The following is a 23,152-nucleotide window of genomic DNA, read 5'->3' as shown; positions in this document are numbered from 1 at the left end:
TATTATACACCACCTTCAATTGTCCAAAGTATATAAAGATGGAAGTTTTCTTGATGTTCTCAAACTTTTGAACAAATTACCAAACAAACTAATTTTATAAAAATTTCACAATGGTTTTTAACGCGGCATCAAATCCGCCGTTCACATGTACGATTTGAAATATTTACACCCAAATATTTAACTTGTTTATATGCGAGAACCGTGGAAAAAAGCGGTGCATATGACAAAAATCACTGTAAATAAAAGTCATGTAAGAAAAAATCAGCAAAATCAATCTTTGTTAAAAAAAAACCTTTGTGCAAAATTTCGGCTGATGGTAAACGTATAAGTTTTGCTACACATTTGAGCTTTTTTTAAAATTTTCTTAAATGTCCCGCTTTTTTCCGCTGTGTCCCGCTTTTTTTCGTGAAATGTCCCGCTTTTTTCTGAAAGTATCTGGCAAGCCTACCTTAAACAGCTTCAGTTGAGGATTCCGGCATGTATCTGTAGGATGGTTGTTACTGTGTACATTTTGCTATTTATGCTTTTTTTGGTCAACACAAAACAACAACCATCAACGATGAGAAAATTCATCTCGAGCCTCAAGTTAGCAGAAGTGACTTGTTTTAAAATATCATCACAAACCGAAGATCATCAGAATCCATCTACAGCATGTCAATACAGTCGTTCGCGTCACTTCCGCAAAAGTTGATCATTGACAGTCCAGAAGTCACACTGTCGAGAAATACTTAAAGTAATGTGGTGGAATATTAATTCAGAAACACCAACGAATGGGAACGTTGCTATGGTTGTCCGGAAAAAGTATTGCATGCTCCATGAGAAGAGTAAAAATCGACATCACGAGAACGTAATTTCCAAAATCACCATTAAACCTTTAGCGTGCTGACATCAGATGAGAAAAAGGATCAGGCCAAAAGCCGTTGAATTGCACACGCAGATCAACAGCTTGAAGGCACTCACAAATCGTCCTCGGTCAGCTCGTTAGCTCCTTCCAGCAGATCGAAACTGACCTGCTCAAATTGCACACGGAGATCATCAGCTTGAAGGCACTCCTAATTGTTCGGCTGCTCGTTAGATTTTCTTAGAAGATCGGAACGAGCCATACACGGCACGAAGGAAACCAATGGCGTCCTGCGTACCGCCCTTTGAATTGCATCTAGTTAAAAGGAAGGCTCTCAATAGAGGGCCTTTCATGCAGATGCTGAAGCGGACGCACACAATCGTACTCTTGAGCACCGGATAGAAGACCTATTCGTCAGTCCCATGTCACAATCACCAACCCAGTGAACGGCTAGACTCAGTATTGCATGCGCCGGATGGCAACGGACGTCGTTCGACCATCTGGTAAAAGTTGAACGAGTTGGTGCGAATTGTTTCGGTGGAATCCTCGGCAAGTGTACGATCGCGGGAAAGGCTATTGGAGTAGCTTCGAAACAGGAGGTTGTCTACCTAGAAGAAGACGATTGATCGTCTTACCAGTGATTGGAATTGGCGAAAGGGAGGCGCCATTCAAGAGTGTCTGTGTTCAATCTAGGGCAGTGATCATCACCAGTGAGAAGTGAGGGGAGTATGTGTCACAACGACCGATGCATGACGGTGCTGAACACCAATACTCAAAGAAGCAGTAAGTGGCACTACAGCCGGCGTGAGAAAGCAATGTGCGTGAAATAATCAAAATCTCCGATCTGGTTGTAAACAAAGCGGAATCCTGCATGAGTGTTTAATGATGGTTGATGATTGTTGAAATGGCTCGTAGCTGATGCATGAAGAAAAAAACGAACATCAACAACACTAAGGTGTCCGTAAAGCCAGTGATGATCGGTGAAGCAGCTGATTGATCATCTTCACTGCAAGGTAATTTAGCTTGTAAGATTGATTGTTAATACAAATTCATGCAAGTCCAAATGAATACAAAATACAATTAGTCTTATTTCTACACCGTCTTAGGCTTATCTTAGACTTCAAGGTTATCAAAGTTACATGATACGGATGAACTCGTCCTAGACGAGGTGCCAAGTGTTGGCGTCCTGGCAAAAAAGTTGGTCAGTATGTTGGTGCTCCATGAAGCATCTGTGACCAATAAAGTGCTTCCAACACCAAGCATTTCCAAGAAAGTCTTTCTCCATCGCCTAATTCTGGATCAATTTGCGATTGAATGTCTCAGTTAGCAAAGAGGCTGAACTTACTTTACAGAATATCAATATTATTCTGGTCATATTGTTGGGCTCTACTTTGAGGTTACAATGCAACAATGTTTTGGCCTGGGCGGAGTGAAAGCACTTCGTTGAAATAAATTTTTAAGTTATTGGTTCCAAATAAATAGCTCCCTTGAGGCACACTAGATGACTTCCCTGGAGGAAGAGTCAGAACTAGGAAATGGGATTTAAGCATCATGGACGTATTGAAGTCGCCAATGGCGAGTATATTCTGGAGAACCGAAAGAGAATCTTTTTCAGATGCTCTGTAAAGAAGACGCAACTAGAGCAAGATCGGGATGCAGATACAGTACGCAAACGTAGATTTTTCAATCACCTAACTCGATGCGAATCCACGCTTGTTCCAGATAGTCCTGGATTTATTGTAGATAAGCAGATCAGGCAGTGTTAACTCCACGACAAGTAATACCTCATCTCCAGTAAAACCAAAATTCAGCCTTTACTCCTATTATGAGTTCTCAATATTTCAACGTCATTGGCATAAGATGTGAACACCAGCGGCGATGACTCGATTTGAGTCCTATTCTGGATCCCATTTGAGTCCTATTCTTTGCGCAGCGAATGCTGAAGACTCAGTATAGGTTTCACGATTCTCGGAGTTGGAAGAGGGTCAATTCGAATTCAATTCATCATCAAATTGCTTGCGGGAGTAGCATGGTGATTACACTAAAATTAACATGTGTTGGACTACAATATATAACGCAAAATAATATTTAAAAAAAAAACAGAATATTTGCTGAATATTTATGCAGTCTGAAATCCCTTCCAGAGCCATTTTGATGATTGATTTGGCAAAATGACCCTATCAGCACGCAAAACCTCTCGTTGCCAACCTGTGACGGTGTTTCAGCTAAGGTCTGTTTTGCGTGACGGCGAATTTAAAAGTGTTTTAAAATACTCTTAGGTTCCATAGATTGATGAGAGTACAGTTAGTAAGTATAGGTGTATAAGATATGATTTCAGAGTGGTTAGAGTAATTGATATATGTTGTATGTGTATAGGTAGAAGGTTAAAGTCAGTTCAGTTTGCCGAAAACCTTTCTTGAGCCCTATTTCCTATCCACACGGCCACGGCCACAGTGCCTCCTATTGATAGCTATTGAAACTACTCTAACTGAGAAATAGAAACTTAATCATAATTCTCTAGTTTGTTGATACCTACATCGTTTAGGTGGGAGTTTGAAATTAGTTTTGTGTAAAGTAGGAACAAATATCTTTATCTGGTATAACCTGCATCAGGGTACACATTCTGCTAGGATAAAATACAACGACTATGGTCTTGGCTTTGGATGGCATTTCATTACAGTAATTTCCTACACTTGGGGATAATCAAACCGCTTAAAATTGTACTCTGATGAATAACATTAAACCATTTGTTTTGTTTTGTTTTTTCTTTGGATCAATCTTGCTGCTGCTTCCTGTCTTGTCTCACAAGAACCGTATGCTATATGTCCTGTATAAACGTCACTATTTATCACATGAATCATCCCTATATGAACTGGTGTAAGGTTGCACGCACAGGTCCTAGGGTCGAAGGGTCGGCAACGGGTACCGTAGTTATATCTCCTCGTAGCTGCGGCACTGCGTAACCGGTCCGGACCAATCGCCCTCCGGGGTACATCGAGGACGTTCCGGTGGACCTCCGTTGGCCCCATGCTCGACGAATCCGGGCCGACACTGCACCGTCAGATAGTCCCCAGGGTCGTAGTAGAACTTCAGCGGCGCTATCAAACCATTCGGGGGATCACCCGGGTACGGACACTGGGCCTTACCTACGCGGGACAAAGAAAAACCACAACGGGTTAATGGGCCGGGATTGAGGAATTAAATTATAGCTGAGACACTAACTAGAGGGGATTCTGCACACTCATAAACACGGAACGTCGTGACTCGGGCCAGTCTCAGAGTATCTCGGAACCAATTCGGGAGGGATATCAATTGATTGCGTTCGACAGTCAAGCAAACTTTGGGATTAGATTTTTGGCGATACATTCGTTTCTGAGGTCTCGAGCAAGCGGAAGAAATCTGTTTTTTTTTTTCTTTAACCGTGTTGTTTCTAAGCAAATTCCTAGGGATCTACTGCTGCGACTCTCGGTCACAAGATAATGGTAGGTACATCAAACACGAACGAGGAAGAGGGATAGTGGCGTAGAAACAGCGAATAGATTTGCCGGAATGGTTTACTTACAAAATGGTGGCGGATGGGACCAGAAACCGGTCTCCGTGCACACAATCGACGCCTCACCGACCAACATGTGACCCTCGGTGCAACTAAACGTTACCAAAGCTCCCACGGCGTAGCGACGCTGTCCGAATGTGTTCAAGCCACTGGTTCCGTCGATTCTTCCATTTATCGGGACAAGCGGCTGAGGACATTGAATCGCTGAAAATGAAAACCCAAAAAATAGAACCTTACATGACACAACAATAACACAAATATCATACCGCGACATCTGGGGATGGGTCCACTCCACCGGCCATTCGGTTCGCATTCTAGCCCGGGTGGACCGCTGAGTCGATAGCCCCAGGCGCATCGGAATACGGCCCGGCCCCAGGCCGAAGTGTTCAGCTCCACCAAACTGAGGTGCGGATCCTCCAGGAACAGCGGCGGACATTGGATCGGGTGACAATTCGGGGATGGAGAGGACCAGTTTCCTAGAAACAATAAAATTAGGTATCAATAGAATTAATAATGTGACCGTAGCTGTGCTTAAGGTCAATCGACTATTTGAAAATATATGAACTTAACATATCCGAAGAGGTTCTTCTACTATTGACTCATTTATGAATTGTCTGATGCTTCAGAAGTTTACTTAAGCTTGAGCTTATCCAGCGTATACGGACGAGATTTTCTCATGGCAACGGTTTATTTGATTGAGACATGCCCATTATTGGATTGCAGGAAAAGTAGAGAAAATAAAGAGAACAAGGTCGTAGCTGCACTTCTCATATCAAAACTGTTAAGAATTTTATACCTAACGTACCTGTCGTTGACGATCTTCTCCAATACCTTTAAACATGCAGCTAGCGATGTGACACCTCTCTAATAAAGAACATCTTGTTTGTCACCTTTTTTGTGGACTGGACTTATGAGCGATTTTTTTCCAGATGGCAAGGAATTTCTGTTGTCCTTGAGGGTGTCCACGATGAATTGTCCACACTATGAAATTAATCTCACTTTTTAACCGTTGGATAGAATTAAATGAAAATTTTAGTGGATTTAGATCAAAGTGCATTGTTTACGTTGTTTACATTGTTTACAGTTTTAAAGTCCTGTGATTAAAACTCACGGAAATGGAGTCAAAAGCTGTTCGTGCGGGATAAAATTTTGCGCATTCATCGCGAAAACAAGGATCTCTCACATCATTCCATGGCTAAAATGTTGAGAATCGTGAATTCCACGGTCTCACGAGTGATTAAGCGGTTCGAGGAACGATTGACCACCGATCGGAAGCCCAGAAGTGAAGGAAAAAGTATTCCGCACAACACCAAAAATAACAACCGCGTAGTTGGAACCTTCAACCGAAACCTGAACGCCTTCGTTCGGGATGTGGCAAAGATGCTGCACCTAAGTCGAAGTTTTGTCCAGAAGGCCAAAACTAAGGCTGGGCTTAGAACGTTCAAGGTACAAAAGGCCCGAATCACGATGAGAAGCAGAACAAGTCCGCCAAATCCAGTGCCAGGAAGTTGTACCTCAACATGCTGACAAAAGTTGAATGCTGCATCATGGACGACGAAACATATGTGAAGGCCGACTTCAAATAGATTGAAAAATTCTTGTTCTAGATACCGTTTACAGCTGAATAAGAAATCTAGAGAACTTAAGTCCTTTCTGCCGGGGAATGGGATTTTTCGTTTCTCGAAGCTGATGTTCGGTGTAAATGGTGCACCTTTCTTTTTCGTTTTTCTAACGGGAGATTTCAACGATTCTGAAAGGAATATCCAACTCAATAGTTTACGTGGCCTGGTTATGTACCGAGTTTTCCTCAGGTCTAATATTCGAGACCGAATATTACCCAAACCTTCCCCACCCCTCAAATAGTTGAGCTTTTGGCCACTTTTCCAGTCTTTTGCGAAGTTTTCGATAGAATCTGCAGGCTTCACATGTTTTCTCAAATACGATTTGATAAGAGCGCAAATCTTCGGTGCAATCTGGACTTTTTTGGATTAATACCAAGCCATCGTATGTTACCACTTCTATTTTACCCCTTTATTTTGTGTCATTAACGCAACCAATTGACCGCCAGTCAGTCCCCAAGATCCTCGATCAAGGATTATTGATCAAAATAATAATAATGATTGAATTCAACTCGAATAATATTATTCTTAAGTTTACTCTTGGGCTCGAACTCGCGGACATCGGCTCAGGAGACTTGCCAACTGAGCTATATCACAAGCCACTCTTTTTTAATACTCTATGGCTACGATAAGCTAACGTTCACTTACATGTATAGTCGCACCTACATATCTACTGAGTGCCGCTGTAAACAAATCCGCCAAAACAGCTGATGCTCGACGGGGCCCCGGACTCCTTCATTCGTTTTACACATGCATGTATTCTGTTTCCATGGAATTTAGTATACTGCTGCGCTTGAGGGCACATACACTTCCTGCCTCGAATCAGCACCAATACTGTCTTGGGTAATTTCCTCAATCCTTGCTGGTCTTGTTTTCAAAACAACCTCAGCGTCGGCGTCGTCACAGTTTGCCTTCAAGCCAAGGCCGGATTAAAGGGGGGGCAAAAGGGGCAATTGCCCCGGGCCCCCCGGCTCAGGGGGGGCCCCCCGAGAGAAAAAAAAAAGTTTCAAAATTATTTTAATCATACTACTACAAATCCATGAAAAGAAATCAAAACTAGAAAATCGGAATGAAAACTTGAAATATGAAAACTAAAGAGCCCCGTGAAATAATATCTAGATTAGTTTTTGTCTTAAAAAAGTTAAGGGCCCCCCTAGAGTAAGCAATGAAGGAGCTCTCCCACATTTTGCGAGCTGAGAATATCAAAATCTTCTGGACAAAACCAAATTCGAAAAAAAAATTAAGAATAATATGAGTTAAAACACCTCAAATTTTCATTTTTTATCAAAACGTATCAGTTACGACATTCTGTACAGAACAGGTAAAATAAAGAAAAAACATCTCCTCATTTTCATCACATTCAAACGTCTTGCACAACAATAATGTTTGTTATTACGTTAAAGTTCCAAGTTTTGGTTTACTGCATTAAAATAGCAGAACATTTTCAACTGATTCAACCAAAATTTTATCATTTACTGAAGAGAATATCCTGATTTCAGCATATCATTTTCCAAATTATCATAAATACGTCCTGATAGTTGAGTTGTTATTTAGTATCATTGAGTGATTTTCTTAAAATGAATATTTCTATGATCTTAACCTTATGTTTTTCCAGATTCAATTCATTCGGATTTTCAAGTCTTGTGTTTTTTCTTCAGTTACTGAAGTTCAGTTTCATAATTTTTCTGAATTTTGATAATTCAGGATCTTTGTTTAAGGTACTAAACTCATGTGGATTCTTTATCTGATTTTTTTCAATGATAACTGATTCTGTGTTTTAAACATTTAATCTTCATTCTCAATTTTTTTTCAACCGATCATTTATGCACTAATTCCCCTTTGGCTTTTAGGGCCAGTGATGGTAAATTTCGCCCGTCACGCTTGACTCGACTAGTTTTGTTTTATCAAACGACTGGCACTGTTCTCAATTGACGGAGCCTCACTACTCGCATGACGGATAAAGCACGACAACAATCAACATTTCTCCATCATCGACTGGCGAAGCTCCTACACAAGGTCAAAATTTCTCCTGATAGTGACTGGCAAATCTCTTCACACTTCGATCGGCTGCTGACGGCTGATGCAACTAATTGAACGACTTGCTGGCAGAGAGCAACAATAGCAATAAAAAACCGAAAACGGGCTTGCTGGCAGAAGCAACGATAATAATAAATTCTTTTCTTTTTCGTCTTCGGTCGTCTTCGGCTTGCTGGCAGGAGCAATAATAATAATAAATGCGTTTCTTTTTCGTCACCGGTCGTTTGAATGCGATTGCTTGACTAGGTCATTCTTTTAGCTTCAAATGACTGGGGAATGAATGACTGACAAACGAAGTGACTGGTCGTTAAGGAACAGTCAATTGAGTTTGACGGACCAAGAGGCTTCACAGTCACAGCTTCACGCCTCATGACGATGACTTTGGCCAAGCCTGTTTAGGGCATCGAATGAAACTTTCGTCACATTTAAAATAACAATTTGAGGAAAAAAATACTATCTGATGAGTCATATTCAAAAACATTTCATGAAAAGATTTGTTTTTGTGTTTCAAATACATAGAATTGAAATTCACATTTGGTGTAATTTCTGCTTTTGCTCTGATTGGAACTTTGTATCTATTTTTTAATTAATTAATATTTTGTTTCTCAAACCTTGATTTGAAATTATGATTTAGATTTGAGACGCTGAATTTTGGTTCTGAATATAACTTATTTAAAGTTTTGAATTTTTAAACTCTTATATCTGTATCTCAATGGAATGTTGATTTAATTATTTTGTTTGTTTTTTTTTTAAATTTTGTTTTCTATGTTTCAAATCTTCAGTAAATATTTCTCGAATAAGCACAAACCAAACAATCGATGATAATATGAAAATCATTTAAAATATCTATCCGGTCATTTTTTTTAAATTAGAGAATTTTAGTTGGTGATAAGGGTATTAAAAAATGAGAATTAAATTTATCAATATGGAGCTTAAATCAGAGTTTTCATTTCTAAGAAATTTCTAAACTCTTCCGCAATGTTTGCACATGATTGATTAACAATTTTTATTCGAAGACACCAGAAATTTTTTTCTACGCAGACAACATGACTATTTGAAGATAGTATACTGGACTCATCTACAGTTTTTTTGCACGTTCAAAAGGTTTTGTATTTTCTGGGTAGCATTTGAAAAAAAAATCGAATTATAGAGGCCCCCCGAGAAAAATTGCCCCGGGCCCCCCGATGGCTTAATCCGGCCCTGCTTCAAGCGATTACACTCACACTAATTGAACCTCCTTTCGAAACATGCAAGACTTCCTTGGAGCGTTTTAAATCCTATTAGAAAACGCTGTCGAATGGGTAACTAACTTGGACTTGCTTCTATTCACAATAATACAACGATCATGCTCCTATGTTATTGTCGTCTTTTCCACTTTCCGCGCACTGATATTCTCCCTCAGTTTGGGGATCAACAATTTGTTGCCGACTTCCAGGCGTTCCCTAATGCAGCCAGCATATATTATGAAAGGCCCTCTGATGAGGACCTTTCTTTTCTTGCTTCTAGATTCAGCGAAACTGGCTTGAGTCGATAGGTTCCTTGCTGGGAAACGAATGCCTTTTCTGATCGCCTTTTCCTGATGCCTCGAAAGTGTTATTTCAGTGGAATGTTTCACTGTATGATGGTATTCAACTATGTACGGTATGTGGTAATCTTTCTCAAGCCTGTCCATGTTTTTGGCCAATCTGAGACCGTATGTAGACGAATGGTTACTGCGATGAATGTTTGGATTACGGAACCTGGACTGAATCTTTTGTGATTTGTGCGTTCGCCCGACTTGCTTGTGGTCATGAAATGAGATTCAGTCAGGACACGCTTTCTGTCTAGTGTTCCGGCAATCAGTGGTGTCTCTGTTAAGGCCGATTTGTGTCTCCCGATATTGAAACCAGGCTTGATCTAAGCGTTTAGGCCACAAACGAAGAACCGGCTTTAATGGTTAATTTTCACAGGCTGAGACAATCTTATTTTGTAGCGGAAGTGATTTTGACAGTTCGTTCCATGGCAAATGTGCATGTCGTGGTTGATTTTAGCGGTTCATCAGTGTGGTTTAGTTTTAACGGTAGATTTTATAGGCGATGGGCCCGCTCGCAATCCCGGTATACGATTTCTCATGTGTTAAACAGAGAGAGCAATGGCCTTCACTCCAATTTTACTCCGATTAGCTGTCATTCTTATGGAAATCTGTGTAAGAGTAAAGAGCAAGCTTTATTCTTTTTAGCAGGCCCAATCCCAATATGATGCACGATTATTTCGTTTATGCAATCTGCAGCTAATTTAGTTCCGGCAGCAAGTAATGTTACACGTGTTCTTTGAGTAGTGAACAGACGCCAAATCCGGCCAAAACGATCTTGCAGATCATGGGCCGACGGCTAAGGAATTCTCGGACGTTATCAGTGTTAGTGGTCATAAACGGCTCGGAAAGCATGCTAAACTCACATATGGCCTATCACACCATTGCCTTTTTACCGAATTTTTCGTAAAAATTGATATCTCGGTCTAGTTAAAACTTTGGCCATCCCGAAATGTGTATTACTGTACACTCGGAAGCGTTTTGTTATCAAACTTTCAATAGGTTTCGTCATCGATGATAACACACGCCGATTTTCCACACAGTAGTCTATAATATAATTTACGAGCTCTTGTTTTGACGGAAGCAGCTTGTTTTTGACCCCGTTTCGGCTTCTACTGCTTCTTATATGTATTTCTCTAGACCTCATCTTAACTTAGCACGAGTGACAGTGATGAGAGGGAATTCCAGTTTATTGGCCACATCCCGCACTGAGGCCGTCTTCTAATAAACGTAGACACGCATGACTTTCGGGTCCAAAGTTTTGTCCACCGGACCTAGTTTGTCCACGAAGCTGATTTCCTCTCCCTCTTCCAAATAATAGTACACCAATTGTGCGCGATATTATTGCTGTTTTCAGGGAAATGCTTCTCATTTTCAAGGAAAATTATGAAAACTGGAGCTCACGATACACAAAATTTTAAATTGAACCGTAAAAATCACACGGCGAAAATCAACTGTTGTATGAAATAGCCTGTAGTAAAGTCAGGCTATGAATTCAGAGTAAAACTGATGTTCAAAACAGCTCAGATTCTAATCAAATCTTATGCTTGCTTACCTGATGCTAGACAAGTGGCATTGGCCGTTCCCTGTAAGGTGTATCCTAGGGGGCAACGATATAGAGCCCGTTGACCAAGTTTTATTCCTTCCAACCTCAAAGACAGTGGCGGTTTCGGTTCCAGTAAAGATGTACACTGCGATACTGTAACAAGAAAAAACGAAAATTTAAGTTATTGCGTAATCATAAAAAAAAACATCAATTCAATATCATTGGTTCAGCACCTGCAACAATAATCACAATGCTGTTGGTGAGACCCCGTGGTGAGGCACAGGTGTAGGTGCCCGAGTCCTGGCTTTGGATGTCCTTGATAGTGAGCCGATAGCGGGAGGCTTTTTCCTCCGGAACCGCCGACCAACCTACATGGAAATAATCCGGAATGGGGTTGTATTGATTAACGGTGATTTCCTGCCAGGGGAATTCTACGTATGGTTTGTTTTTAAGGAACACGTTTTCAATGCAAGAGGTTAAGATATTGATAAACCGGGAAAAGAGGGAACTACTGTCAGAATTTCTGCTTAATTTGATAAACGCAAAGCAGAATGATGAAATAAGACTTTTTCTGATGGGGATTCCGATTGGATAATGTGGATAAAGCTTGGAGCTACGAATGTATTTCGTACCGGTTAAGTACTGTCGGAACCATCCGGTCCAGGTCCATTCAGGGGATCCTCGACGTCTCGGGTACATACAATCCAGATGAATGGTGCTGGTTGGCAGAACAGCTAACACACCCGATGGTTCGTACGCAGCAGATCCTACTCCGACTTTGATCCGAATCGATGGGGGACTATCATCTACAATTAAAAACAAAAACTTCTTTGTGAAATAGGCTCTTTAAGATATTGTGTATGATTCACCTGAATAATTGGTTAAGAGGGTAGTTGGCACACAAGATGGCATTTTTGGGGCCCATAGGCCGTTGGAACACAGGACCTTCGTTTCGCCTAGCAGTTTGTAGAGCCCTAAATCGCGACATCTTGCCTGCAGTGTATGGCCATGAGGAAGATCCCATCCGAGCGTCTGAAATAGACGGACCAAAAGGCTTAGTTATTTTGACTGCCTCGATTGTGCAAACATAAAGGAAGTTAAATTTTCCCCAGTCAAAAGTAACTCTAATTGCAATAATCTTGCAATAAATTTAAGCCGTCCACTTTACTGGGACATTGGTTTAAATATTTATGAGTGCATACACGATTAAGCCTTTTCGAAAACTGGGCTCTTCGAAAGTTTATTTCTAACTTTTAAACGGCGCAATAGATGGTACTGTATCAAGTTAATTTTTAACGTATGTTTTTTAATGATGATAGCTATAAAACCGAGTATCACGTCTCTATGGAAATCACCACCCTAACTCAAACTACTTACCACGGAAACGTTCTTGTAGCTCAACAGCAAATGGGGCGGAATGTGATCTACCACACAGCGTTTGTACAGGGGTTCAAATTTCAGCTGTCCATGCTCGTCCACCTCGTGTTCGTTCATTGCGCATAGCGGTCCAATCCAGTGGCCCTTGATGCATTGGATCTTGCACAACCGATGACCCCCCAGAGGCCCTACCTCTCCCGGAAAGCGAACCTCGGATACCTCCCGGAACTGGTGCAGCTCCGGACTTTCCTCGATCTCCTCACTCTCTTCCTTCTCGTCGACGCTCTCGTGAGAGTCCGGCAGCGGTGGAACGTAACCTCCGTCCTCGTCGTATTGACCTACAAAGGTAAACTGGTTGAAACTTAAAGCGTATCCAAAAATCCCATCGGAAGCGATCACGCAAGCCTAAGCGAATGGATGCTGCAAACTTTGGGAGTTGATATGAGAGTGCTAAGCGATGCACGCCTGTGATTGACTAATGTCGGTTAACTCGTGAACTAGAACTATTGTTTCTATTGATGTGAGCATGTGGGTTTTTTTTCTGGAGATGATCAATAGTTCTAGATAAGCAATATTGCTGATAAATTTTGCGTAAATTTTCAAAAAGCAAGGCATTAAACGAGCTACAGTTTTTGCAGTTTAGCCAAAAATTAAATGAATGTTCGATATATCATGAGAGCAAAGGACAAAACTGGATGAAAAGAAAACTGCTTAAAGGTTAGAAACACACCGCTCACCTTTGTTGGCGTTTCGACTGATACTCTTACTGCCACTATCGCTGCCACCTTTCGGTCGGCTCAGAGCACCGGTGGCCTTACCAGACTTACGCTTCACCCGAGATACTAGGGATTTGTTGCTCCCGGAAGGCTGATCGGTTTCGTTGATCGGGACAGCTTCATCGTGAGGTCCCTGGTCCGAATGGTCCGTTTCCGAGTTATCTATAGATTCGAGTTGTTTGCTAGGTTTGAGTGTTTCTGTGATCAACCTGGTGTGTACGTTTAACTACTACTTCTTAGTGGCGCCGGAACTTGATAGAAGCTTTTTGATGAGCTATGATCAATTCGTTCTTGTTTTGAAAACCCATTTTTGTTGAATATATTGGAAAAAAACCTCGGAATTTCATTCCAAGGCAAATATGAAAACACATTTTTATTATCTGAATAGGTCGTAATTGCTTTAGGTTCTGGAGTGTCAGTAAGATGAGAAATTCAATATGCGAACTACCTACAAAGACCTTACCAAGGCGTCAAGATAAACTTTAAAGCAGGCATGTCAAACTCGTTTGGGTGTGCATTAAAAAATTTCTATGACGTAGAGGGCCGCAGCCAAAATCATTTAGAAAACATAACATATTAGTTTCGCGGAGATTAGATACAATACAATGGAATATAGTTATCAGTAAACTTGGAAATAAATTTTGCGTTAAATTTTTATTAAAGATTTTAATGTTTAACATTCTTATATTATAATGCATTATATCTATTGTCCTGATACTTGACATCTTTTTTGAGATACTAGTTTATAAATATCAGGTTGAAGTTTATTTGTCACTGACACTTTCATTACTGATGATAAATTTATATCAGACTAGCTGATCCCATACGAACTCCGTTTCGCATTCAACTTGGAATATGTCATTAGCAGTTTGTATGAAAGTGAATTGCCAAGCATTTTCCAGAAGCATTTCCAAATTTATTGTTAAGCAACAATTGCAAAAATGTTGGACGATTACTTTTTATGTCGTGTGCAACTAAATTTGAAAACAGGAAAACCCCCGTGTATGAATTTTTGTCTCGGTGTGATAAAAACTCACTAAATTATTACAAAAACATATTTATCAGTTATTGCAAAAACAAATTCAACCGTTCATATTGTGGACCCCCTTTCGTGTCGGTCGATACAAATATTGAAATCAGAAATTAATGGACCGTCTCAACCCTCGTGTATAAACTGTGACATGATCGTTGCATAACAACGCAATTATTGCCAAATAATTAAATTCCTTTCAGTGACCTCTGTTCAATCTCTGATGTCTGAAATCAATTGTCCTTCCCTCAAAACTCCCATGTGCAAATTTTCTACCCAATCCATTGCATAATAACGTAAATATCATAAAAAAGTAGAAAATTAATTAATATTGATGACCCCTTTCGTCGACCCCTGGGATAAAATTTGACACCTGAAATCGATTGCAGTCCCTCAAAACTCTCGTGTATAAATTTTCATCTGAATCCGATGTATAATAACGTTAATATTATAAAAACAATGAAGTATATATGGACGACCCCTTTGAACAAACCTCTAACTCTAATTTGGATAAGTGGAATCAATTGTTCGTCTCTCATAACTCCTATGTTCAAATTTTCATACAAATCCTATGTATAATAACGTCAATATCACTAAAAATTTGAAAAGTTATATGGACGACCTATTTTGGCGGCCCCTTACACTGCATTTCATAACTGAAATTGATTGGTTGTCACTCAAAACTATCGTGAATCAATTTTCATCTCAGTCCAATGTATAATAACGCCAATATCGCAAAAAACTTTTAACAGTTGATATGGACGACCCCTTTGTCCCACCCCTGTTCCTAAATTTAACACCTGGAATCGATTACTCGTTCTTCAAAACATTCATGTGCAAACTTTCATCAAAATCTGATGAATAATAACGCCAATATCGCAAAAATATTAAATAGTTGATATGGACGACCCCTTTCGCTGACCCCTTACACAAAATTTGACACTTGAAATCGATTCCTCGTATTTCAAAACACTGATGTGCAAATTTTCAACACAATCCGACGAAACATAACGTCAATATCGCGAAAACAAGATTTGTCTTGTATGGACGACCCCCTTCAGAAGGGGTCATCCGAGAATCTGAAAACATTTTTCATCTTTCCTGGTCCTAATGAACATCCATGCCAAATTTCAGATCTCCAACTCTTAAGACGGCTGAGTCTATAGAGGACAAACAAACAAACAAACATACAGAAATTGCTTTTTATCTATATACTAGCTGATCCCATACGAACTCCGTTTCGCTTTCAACTTGGAATATGTCATGAATAGTTTGTCAATTGCGAGGCATTTTCCAGATACACTTCCGAATTCATTGTTAAGTAATTATTGCAAAAAAAATTGGACGATCACTTTTTCTGTCGTCTGCTACTAAATTTGAAATCAGGGATCAATTGACCGTCCAGAAAACCCCCCGTGTATTAATTTCAACTTGATCGTTGCATAACAATTATTTTCGGTATCCTTTTATAAAATCTTTGATATCTGAAATCGATTAACTGTCCCTCAAAACAGCCGTGTGCAAATTTTCAAAGCAATCCATTGCATAATAACGTTAATATTGCTAGAAACAGTGAAAAAATAATTTATATGGACGACCCCTCTTGTCGACCTCTGGCAAAATATTTGACATATGAAATCGATTGCCCGTCCCTGAAAACTACTGTGTGCAAATTTTCATCCCAATCCGATATATAATAACGACAATATCGCAAAAATATTGAAAGGTTAATATGGACGACCCCCTTTGCCGGCCTCTTACACTAAATTTAATACCTGAAATCGATTGACCGTCCCTCAAAACTATCATGTACCAATTTTCATCTGTTAAAAAGTCATAAATAAAATTAATAAATAATAATAATAATTTTCATCTGAATCCAATGTAATAAATATCACATTAACAGTGAAGAGTTAATATGAACGACCCCTTTGGCCGACCCCTTACTTTAATTTGGATAAATGAAATCAATTATTTGTCCCTAATAACTCCTATGTGCAAGTTTTCATCCAAATCCGATGTATAACAACGTCATAATCACTAAGTTATTGAAAAGTTAATATGGACGACCCCTTTTGCCGGCCCCTTACACTGAATTTGATAGCTCAAATCGATTGTACGTGACTCAAAACTATCGTGTACCAATTTTCATCTGAATACGATGTATAATAACGTCAATATCGCGAAAACAGCGATCAGTTCATATGGATGACCCCTTTGGCCGACCCCTTACACAAAATTTGACACCTGAAATCGATTTCTCGTCTTTGAAAACACTCATGTGCAAATTTTCAACACAATCCGACGAAAAAAAACGTCAATATCGCGAAAACAATATTTGTCTTGTATGGACGACCCGCTTCAGAAGGGGTCATCCGAAAATCTGAAAACATTTTTCATCATTCCTAGTCCTAATGAGCATCCATGCCAAATTTCAGACCTCTAGCTCTAAAGACGACTAAGCCTATAGAGGACAAACAAACAAACAAACAAACAAACAAACAAACAAACAAACAAACATACAGAAATTGCTTTTTATATATATAGATATAAAAAGCAATTTCTGTATGTTTGTTTGTTTGTTTGTTTGTTTGTTTGTTTGTCCTCTATAGGCTCAGTCGTCTTTAGAGCTAGAGGTCTGAAATTTGGCATGGATGCTCATTAGGACTAGGAATGATGAAAAATGTTTTCAGATTTTCGGATGACCCCTTCTGAAGCGGGTCGTCCATACAAGACAAATATTGTTTTCGCGATATTGACGTTTTTTTTCGTCGGATTGTGTTGAAAATTTGCACATGAGTGTTTTCAAAGACGAGAAATCGATTTCAGGTGTCAAATTTTTTGTAAGGGGTCGGCCAAAGGGGTCATCCATATGAACTGATCGCTGTTTTCGCGATATTGACGTTATTAGACATCGTATTCAGATGAAAATTGGTACACGATAGTTTTGAGTCACGTACAATCGATTTGAGCTATCAAATTCAGTGTAAGGGGCCGGCAAAAGGGGTCGTCCATATTAACTTTTCAATAACTTAGTGATTATGACGTTGTTATACATCGGATTTGGATGAAAACTTGCACATAGGAGTTATTAGGGACAAATAATTGATTTCATTTATCCAAATTAAAGTAAGGGGTCGGCCAAAGGGGTCGTTCATATTAACTCTTCACTGTTAATGTGATATTTATTACATTGGATTCAGATGAAAATTATTATTATTTATTAATTTTATTTATGACTTTTTAACAGATGAAAATTGGTACATGATAGTTTTGAGGGACGGTCAATCGATTTCAGGTATTAAATTTAGTGTAAGAGGCCGGCAAAGGGGGTCGTCCATATTAACCTTTCAATATTTTTACGATATTGTCGTTATTATATATCGGATTGGGATGAAAATTTGCACACAGTAGTTTTCAGGGACGGGCAATCGATTTCATATGTCAAATATTTTGCCAGAGGTCGACAAGAGGGGTCGTCCATATAAATTATTTTTTCACTGTTTCTAGCAATATTAACGTTATTATGCAATGGATTGCTTTGAAAATTTGCACACGGCTGTTTTGAGGGACAGTTAATCGATTTCAGATATCAAAGATTTTATAAAAGGACACCGAAAATAATTGTTATGCAACGATCAAGTTGAAATTAATACACGGGGGGTTTTCTGGACGGTCAATTGATCCCTGATTTCAAATTTAGTAGCAGACGACAGAAAAAGTGATCGTCCAATTTTTTTTGCAATAATTACTTAACAATGAATTCGGAAGTGTATCTGGAAAATGCCTCGCAATTGACAAACTATTCATGACATATTCCAAGTTGAAAGCGAAACGGAGTTCGTATGGGATCAGCTAGTCTATATATATAAAAAGCAATTTCTGTATGTTTGTTTGTTTGTTTGTTTGTTTGTCCTCTATAGACTCATCCGTCTGAAGAGCTAGAGAGCTGAAATTTGGCATGGATACTCATTAGGACCAGGAAGGATGAAATTTGTTTTCAGATTTTTGGATGACCCCTTCTGAAGGGGGTCGTCCATACAAGACAAATATTGTTTTAACGATATTGACGTTATTTTTCGTCGGATTGTGTTGAAAATTTGCACATGAGTGTGTTGAAAGACGTCCAATCGATTTCAGGTGTCAAATTTTGTGTAAGGGGACAGCCAAAGGGGTCGTCCATATTAACTGTTCGCTGTTTTTGCGATATTGACGTTATTATACATCGTATTCAGATGAAAATTGGTACACGATAGTTTTGAGTGACGTGCAATCGATTTGAGGTATCCAATTTATTGTAAGGGGCCGGCAAAAGGGGTCGTCCATATTAAATTTTCAGTATCTTAGTGATATTGTCGTTTTATACATCGGATTGGGATGAAAATTTGCACATAGGAGTTATAAGGGACAAATAACTGATTTCACTTATCCAAATTAAAATCAGAGGTCGGCCAAAGGGGTCGTCTATGTTAACTATTCACTGTTGATGCAATATTGTCGTTATTATACATCGGATTCAGACGAAAATTGGTACACGAGGGTTTTGAGAGATGAGCAATTGATTTCAGGTATTCAATTCAGTTTAAGGGGCCGGCAAAGGGGGTCGTCCATATAAACCTTTCAATATTTTTGCAATATCGACGTTATTGTACATCGGATTGGGATGAAAATTTCCACACGGTAGTTTTCAGGGACGGACAATCGATCTCAGATGTCAAATATTTTGCCAGGGGTAGACGAAAGGGGTCGTCCATATAAATTAATTTTTCACTATTTATAGCAATATTGACGTTATTATACAATGGATTGCTTTGAAAATTTGCACACGGGAGTTTTGAGGGAAGGGCAATCGATTTCAGATATTGCGTTGTTATGCAATGATTTAGTCGAAATTTATACACGTGGTTTTTGATTCCTAATTTCATATTTAGTAGCAGACGACAGACGAAGTGATCGTTGCTTTGCAAATGACTTTCATAGAAACTGTTCATGACATATTCCAAGTTGAAAGCGAAACGGAGTTCGTATGGGATCAGCTAGTATATATATAGATAATCTCGAAAGATGAGGAGTTATTGTAGCTTTGATTATGGTAAAAAACTGCCCACATACATAGGTACTTGCAAACATAGCTAGCATTCTGGCAACAAATTTCCGTAACTCAACTAAGAGTTTCTTTGGAAATTTGGTTGATCCATAACCGTAACTTCGCTTGAAAGTTTTTTGTAAACAATCATCATAACATGCAGTTATGATATTTTTTTCTTTTCCTTGAAGTTTTAAGTTCAAATCTTGTAGGTGGCCAATGAGATCAACGGCAAATGCCAAGTCCTGAAACCAGTCGTCTGCTTGAAAATGTTCAATAGGTTCACCTTTCATTTCCAAAAATAATATTATTTCCTCTCGTAGCAAAAATAATCTTTTTAATATTTTGTGATAGGAAAGCCAGCGTACTTCTTTGTAGTAGGGAACACAATCGAATTAATGTCCAATGTTTTCCAAACTTGTCGAAAATTGGCGATTTTTACAATGTTATCTTCATACTTTTTTGAACGGACAAACAATACAACTTCCCAAAAAGTATATGGAAAATCGCACAACAAAGAAACTTTGAAGCGTGCTATCTAGAAAGCAGCTTTTGCGCACCTTTACCGGTTCTGAGGGCCTCATATGATGTGATAGCAATTGTTCACGAAAAACTGAACTTTATTTATTGACGTCAAGTTTCAAATTTAAAATCGAATCCGTATAGAAGTCAAAAAAATATCTGCAAAGAGCAGTTTATTGGTCAGATTAGAGAAAGAGATAATTTTATGAACAGTAGCTGAAGATATTAAAAAAAACACAATTATTTTTTTCATTTAACAGTATTTCAAAAACTGCTCTAATCATCATCATCATCATCGGATTTTTTTTAATTTAGTGAACGATATGGTACTAAAAATGACTCTCAACTTACTTATTAAAAATATTGTTAATTAGTGTTATTAAAAATGTATGCTGTTTATACTCACGTATTCAGATAGGTTTGAGACAGTTAGAAGACTCCAGCGCAAAGTGGTTCAAATCCCCAAAAAGCCGGAAAAAAGCCAATTTTTCAAGTCAGCAACAACCAAATTTTTTGTATTGGAATCGAATCTTCAATATTCTAGGAACGTTATGATGTATTCAGATATTTTTTAGGACCTTTTACACACCTTCTATGAATCAAACATGAACGGCAACTTTAACACAAGAATTAAAAATAGGATTTTTTATTCTCAGCCCAAAACAACTTAAAAAAGCATATAAATCTTTAAAAATTTATAAATGTTTATACCGAAGTGATGTATTGTAATCTTATTCACAGTTTGGAGATAAAAAAAGTTCTTTAATATCATGAACTAATAAAGTTTTGCTTGATTGAAAACCCAAAATTAGATAATAATTTTTTTTCGATTTACCCTATTTATTTTTCGGAAGCAAAAATAAAGCTTGCGCCGTGGTAAATTATACACCGTTGGATAGGTGAAAGTCTCATCGAAAACATATCTTAAAATCAGCTTCTAGTTTTTGCTATATTTTGGATACGATATCATTGAGTGGAACGCTGTTTGGTATAAAAATGCAAAATTTAAAGTATTTAGACAGAGTAAACCAAACATTGTTTGCTTCGATACATATGCAAATTCACCTTTAAACATCAGTTTTAATATTTGTCCAACCAACCTATAAGAATTTAGGAGCCCATACTTAATTTTTACAAAAATATTCATAATTAATTGAAAAATATTCAATTTCTCAGTATAAAGCTCAAACCCCATTTTAGCAATTATTGAAAAAATAACAAATTTTGAAAAAAAATCTAATTTATAATTTTTTCCAACTTTTCGCCTATAATCTTTAACAAAATAGCTTTTTAATAATTTTTTCCCACTTTTTTTGATTTTGAACCACTGTGCAGCGGTGGGATATGTTTTTGTTCAATTCCGGTACAACCAACACACTAACAGCAAAATTTACTGAACGTTAGACAAGTGGTCACTGAAATAAAATTATTCAGAGCTACAAATTTAATCACGGAAAATTTTTGATTATTTAGGATGTGCTTTTTTACAATGAATAATGTTGATATTCACGCTTACGTACATCCTCAATTTAAAAAAAAATATCGCAATATGTCTGTTGTTCCTTTGGTCAAACAAACATAATTGAACCAAAATACTTGGAAGATATTTACATACAGTGAGGGGCAAAATAAAGTGTCCAAATTATTTTTTTTCAATTTCTTTTATTTTTTGGTTAAAATTCAACGAAAACACATCGTAATCATTTTTAAAATATTGTTTATTATGTTCTTTTCAATTTTTGTTAATGTTGCGCTGAAAAAAAAAAGAAAGTTTTTCTGATAGATAAAAAACAGTTAATATTCCAAAAAAAAACAGGGGCAAAATAAAGTGTCCAGATCAGTACAGCTTCAAATAATTCAAACTGAAGGCAAACAAGAACGATTTAATAATGGGTATGGCCTCCTTCAGCCTTCAACACCTCCTGCAAGCGCTTCGGCACACTTTCAACAAGGTTGTGCAAGTGTTGTTGGTCGAGTTCCTCCCACGCATGCTCCAGGGCATCAAAATAAGTACTTTTATTTGTCACACCAGTCTTATCAATCAGAGCATCGAGGATGGCCCACAGATTTTCGATGGGGTTCACATCAGGGCTTTGTGAAGGCCATTCAAGGGGTTTGATGTGGCAGGAACGGGAAAATGACGTCATCAGATTGGCCGTATGCTTCGGATCGTTATTCTGCTGTAAAACGAAGCGCTCTCCGAGGCCCGTCTTGATGAGGGATACCTCGAGGTTTTCCGGCAGGACATTGCAATATGACTCAGCTGTCATGATTTCATCAATTTTTACCAAATTTTTACCACCCCACCCCAAGAAAAGCACCCCCACACCATCACGTTACTCATCAAGACGGGCCTCGGAGAGCGCTTCGTTTCACAGCAGAATAACGATCCGAAGCATACGGCCAATCTGATGACGTCATTTTCCCGTTCCTGCCACATCAAACCCCTTGAATGGCCTTCACAAAGTCCTGATCTGAACCCCATCGAAAATCTGTGGGCCATCCTCGATGCTCTGATTGATAAGACTGGTGTGACAAATTAAAAATACTTATTTGGATGCCCTGGAGCATGCGTGGGAGGAACTCGACCAACAACACTTGCACAACCTTGTTGAAAGTGTGCCGAAGCGCTTGCAGGAGGTGTTGAAGGCTGAAGGAGGCCATACCCATTATTAAATCGTTCTTGTTTGCCTTCAGTTTGAATTATTTGAAGCTGTACTGATCTGGACACTTTATTTTGCCCCTGTTTTTTATATTAACTGTTTTTTATCTATCAGAAAAACTTTCTTTTTTTTCCAGCGCAACATTAACAAAAATTGAAAAGAACATAATAAACAATATTTTAAAAATGATTACGATGTGTTTTCGTTGAATTTTAACCAGAAAAATAAAAGAAATTGAAAAAAAATAATTTGGACACTTTATTTTGCCCCTCACTGTATGTTGTTTACGCTATGAATGCTTACACACAATCTTACAGCTCAAACTGTGGTTCAGAGCAACAATGTTATGCGTGTTTTTCTGAGAGGAAATTTAAACTTCGAAAAACATTTGCATTAAGTTGAAACGATGCATTCATTTTAAGTTTTTTGCAGTAATATTTTACATAAAAATCAGTGGAGTTTTTTTGTGACAATTTAAGACGGGGCAACGCGGGCCGCATTGACCAAGGCCGCGGGCCGCATGCGGCCCACA

The 23,152-nt window shown here is 38.6% G+C and overlaps 1 protein-coding gene across 5 annotated transcripts in view; it reads right to left on the bottom strand.

Annotated features, from left to right (window-relative positions):
- Window positions 1-196: 196 nt before the first annotated feature.
- The window catches only part of LOC129749959 (locomotion-related protein Hikaru genki-like), a 114,658-nt gene continuing 91,702 nt past the window's right edge, over window positions 197-23,152 (bottom strand). For 2 of the 5 annotated variants that reach the window (XM_055745110.1, XM_055745109.1), the window contains exons 5-13: window positions 13,281-13,481; window positions 12,544-12,881; window positions 12,036-12,198; window positions 11,799-11,972; window positions 11,400-11,597; window positions 11,176-11,319; window positions 4,661-4,870; window positions 4,404-4,598; window positions 197-3,987 (exon numbers count right to left, since the gene is read on the bottom strand). In XM_055745110.1, coding sequence (XP_055601085.1) covers window positions 3,773-3,987; window positions 4,404-4,598; window positions 4,661-4,870; window positions 11,176-11,319; window positions 11,400-11,597; window positions 11,799-11,972; window positions 12,036-12,198; window positions 12,544-12,881; window positions 13,281-13,481 — 1,838 coding nt within the window. In that variant the 3' untranslated portion in view covers window positions 197-3,772. The remainder of the gene's footprint in view (window positions 3,988-4,403; window positions 4,599-4,660; window positions 4,871-11,175; window positions 11,320-11,399; window positions 11,598-11,798; window positions 11,973-12,035; window positions 12,199-12,543; window positions 12,882-13,280; window positions 13,482-23,152) is intronic. The other 3 variants (XM_055745111.1, XM_055745112.1, XM_055745113.1) reach the window with 3 other exon arrangements.

This window comes from Uranotaenia lowii, chromosome 2 (assembly GCF_029784155.1).
Source record: "Uranotaenia lowii strain MFRU-FL chromosome 2, ASM2978415v1, whole genome shotgun sequence".
In the NCBI taxonomy this organism is placed as follows: domain Eukaryota; kingdom Metazoa; phylum Arthropoda; class Insecta; order Diptera; family Culicidae; genus Uranotaenia; species Uranotaenia lowii.
This window is presented reverse-complemented; position numbering and strand designations above follow the sequence as displayed.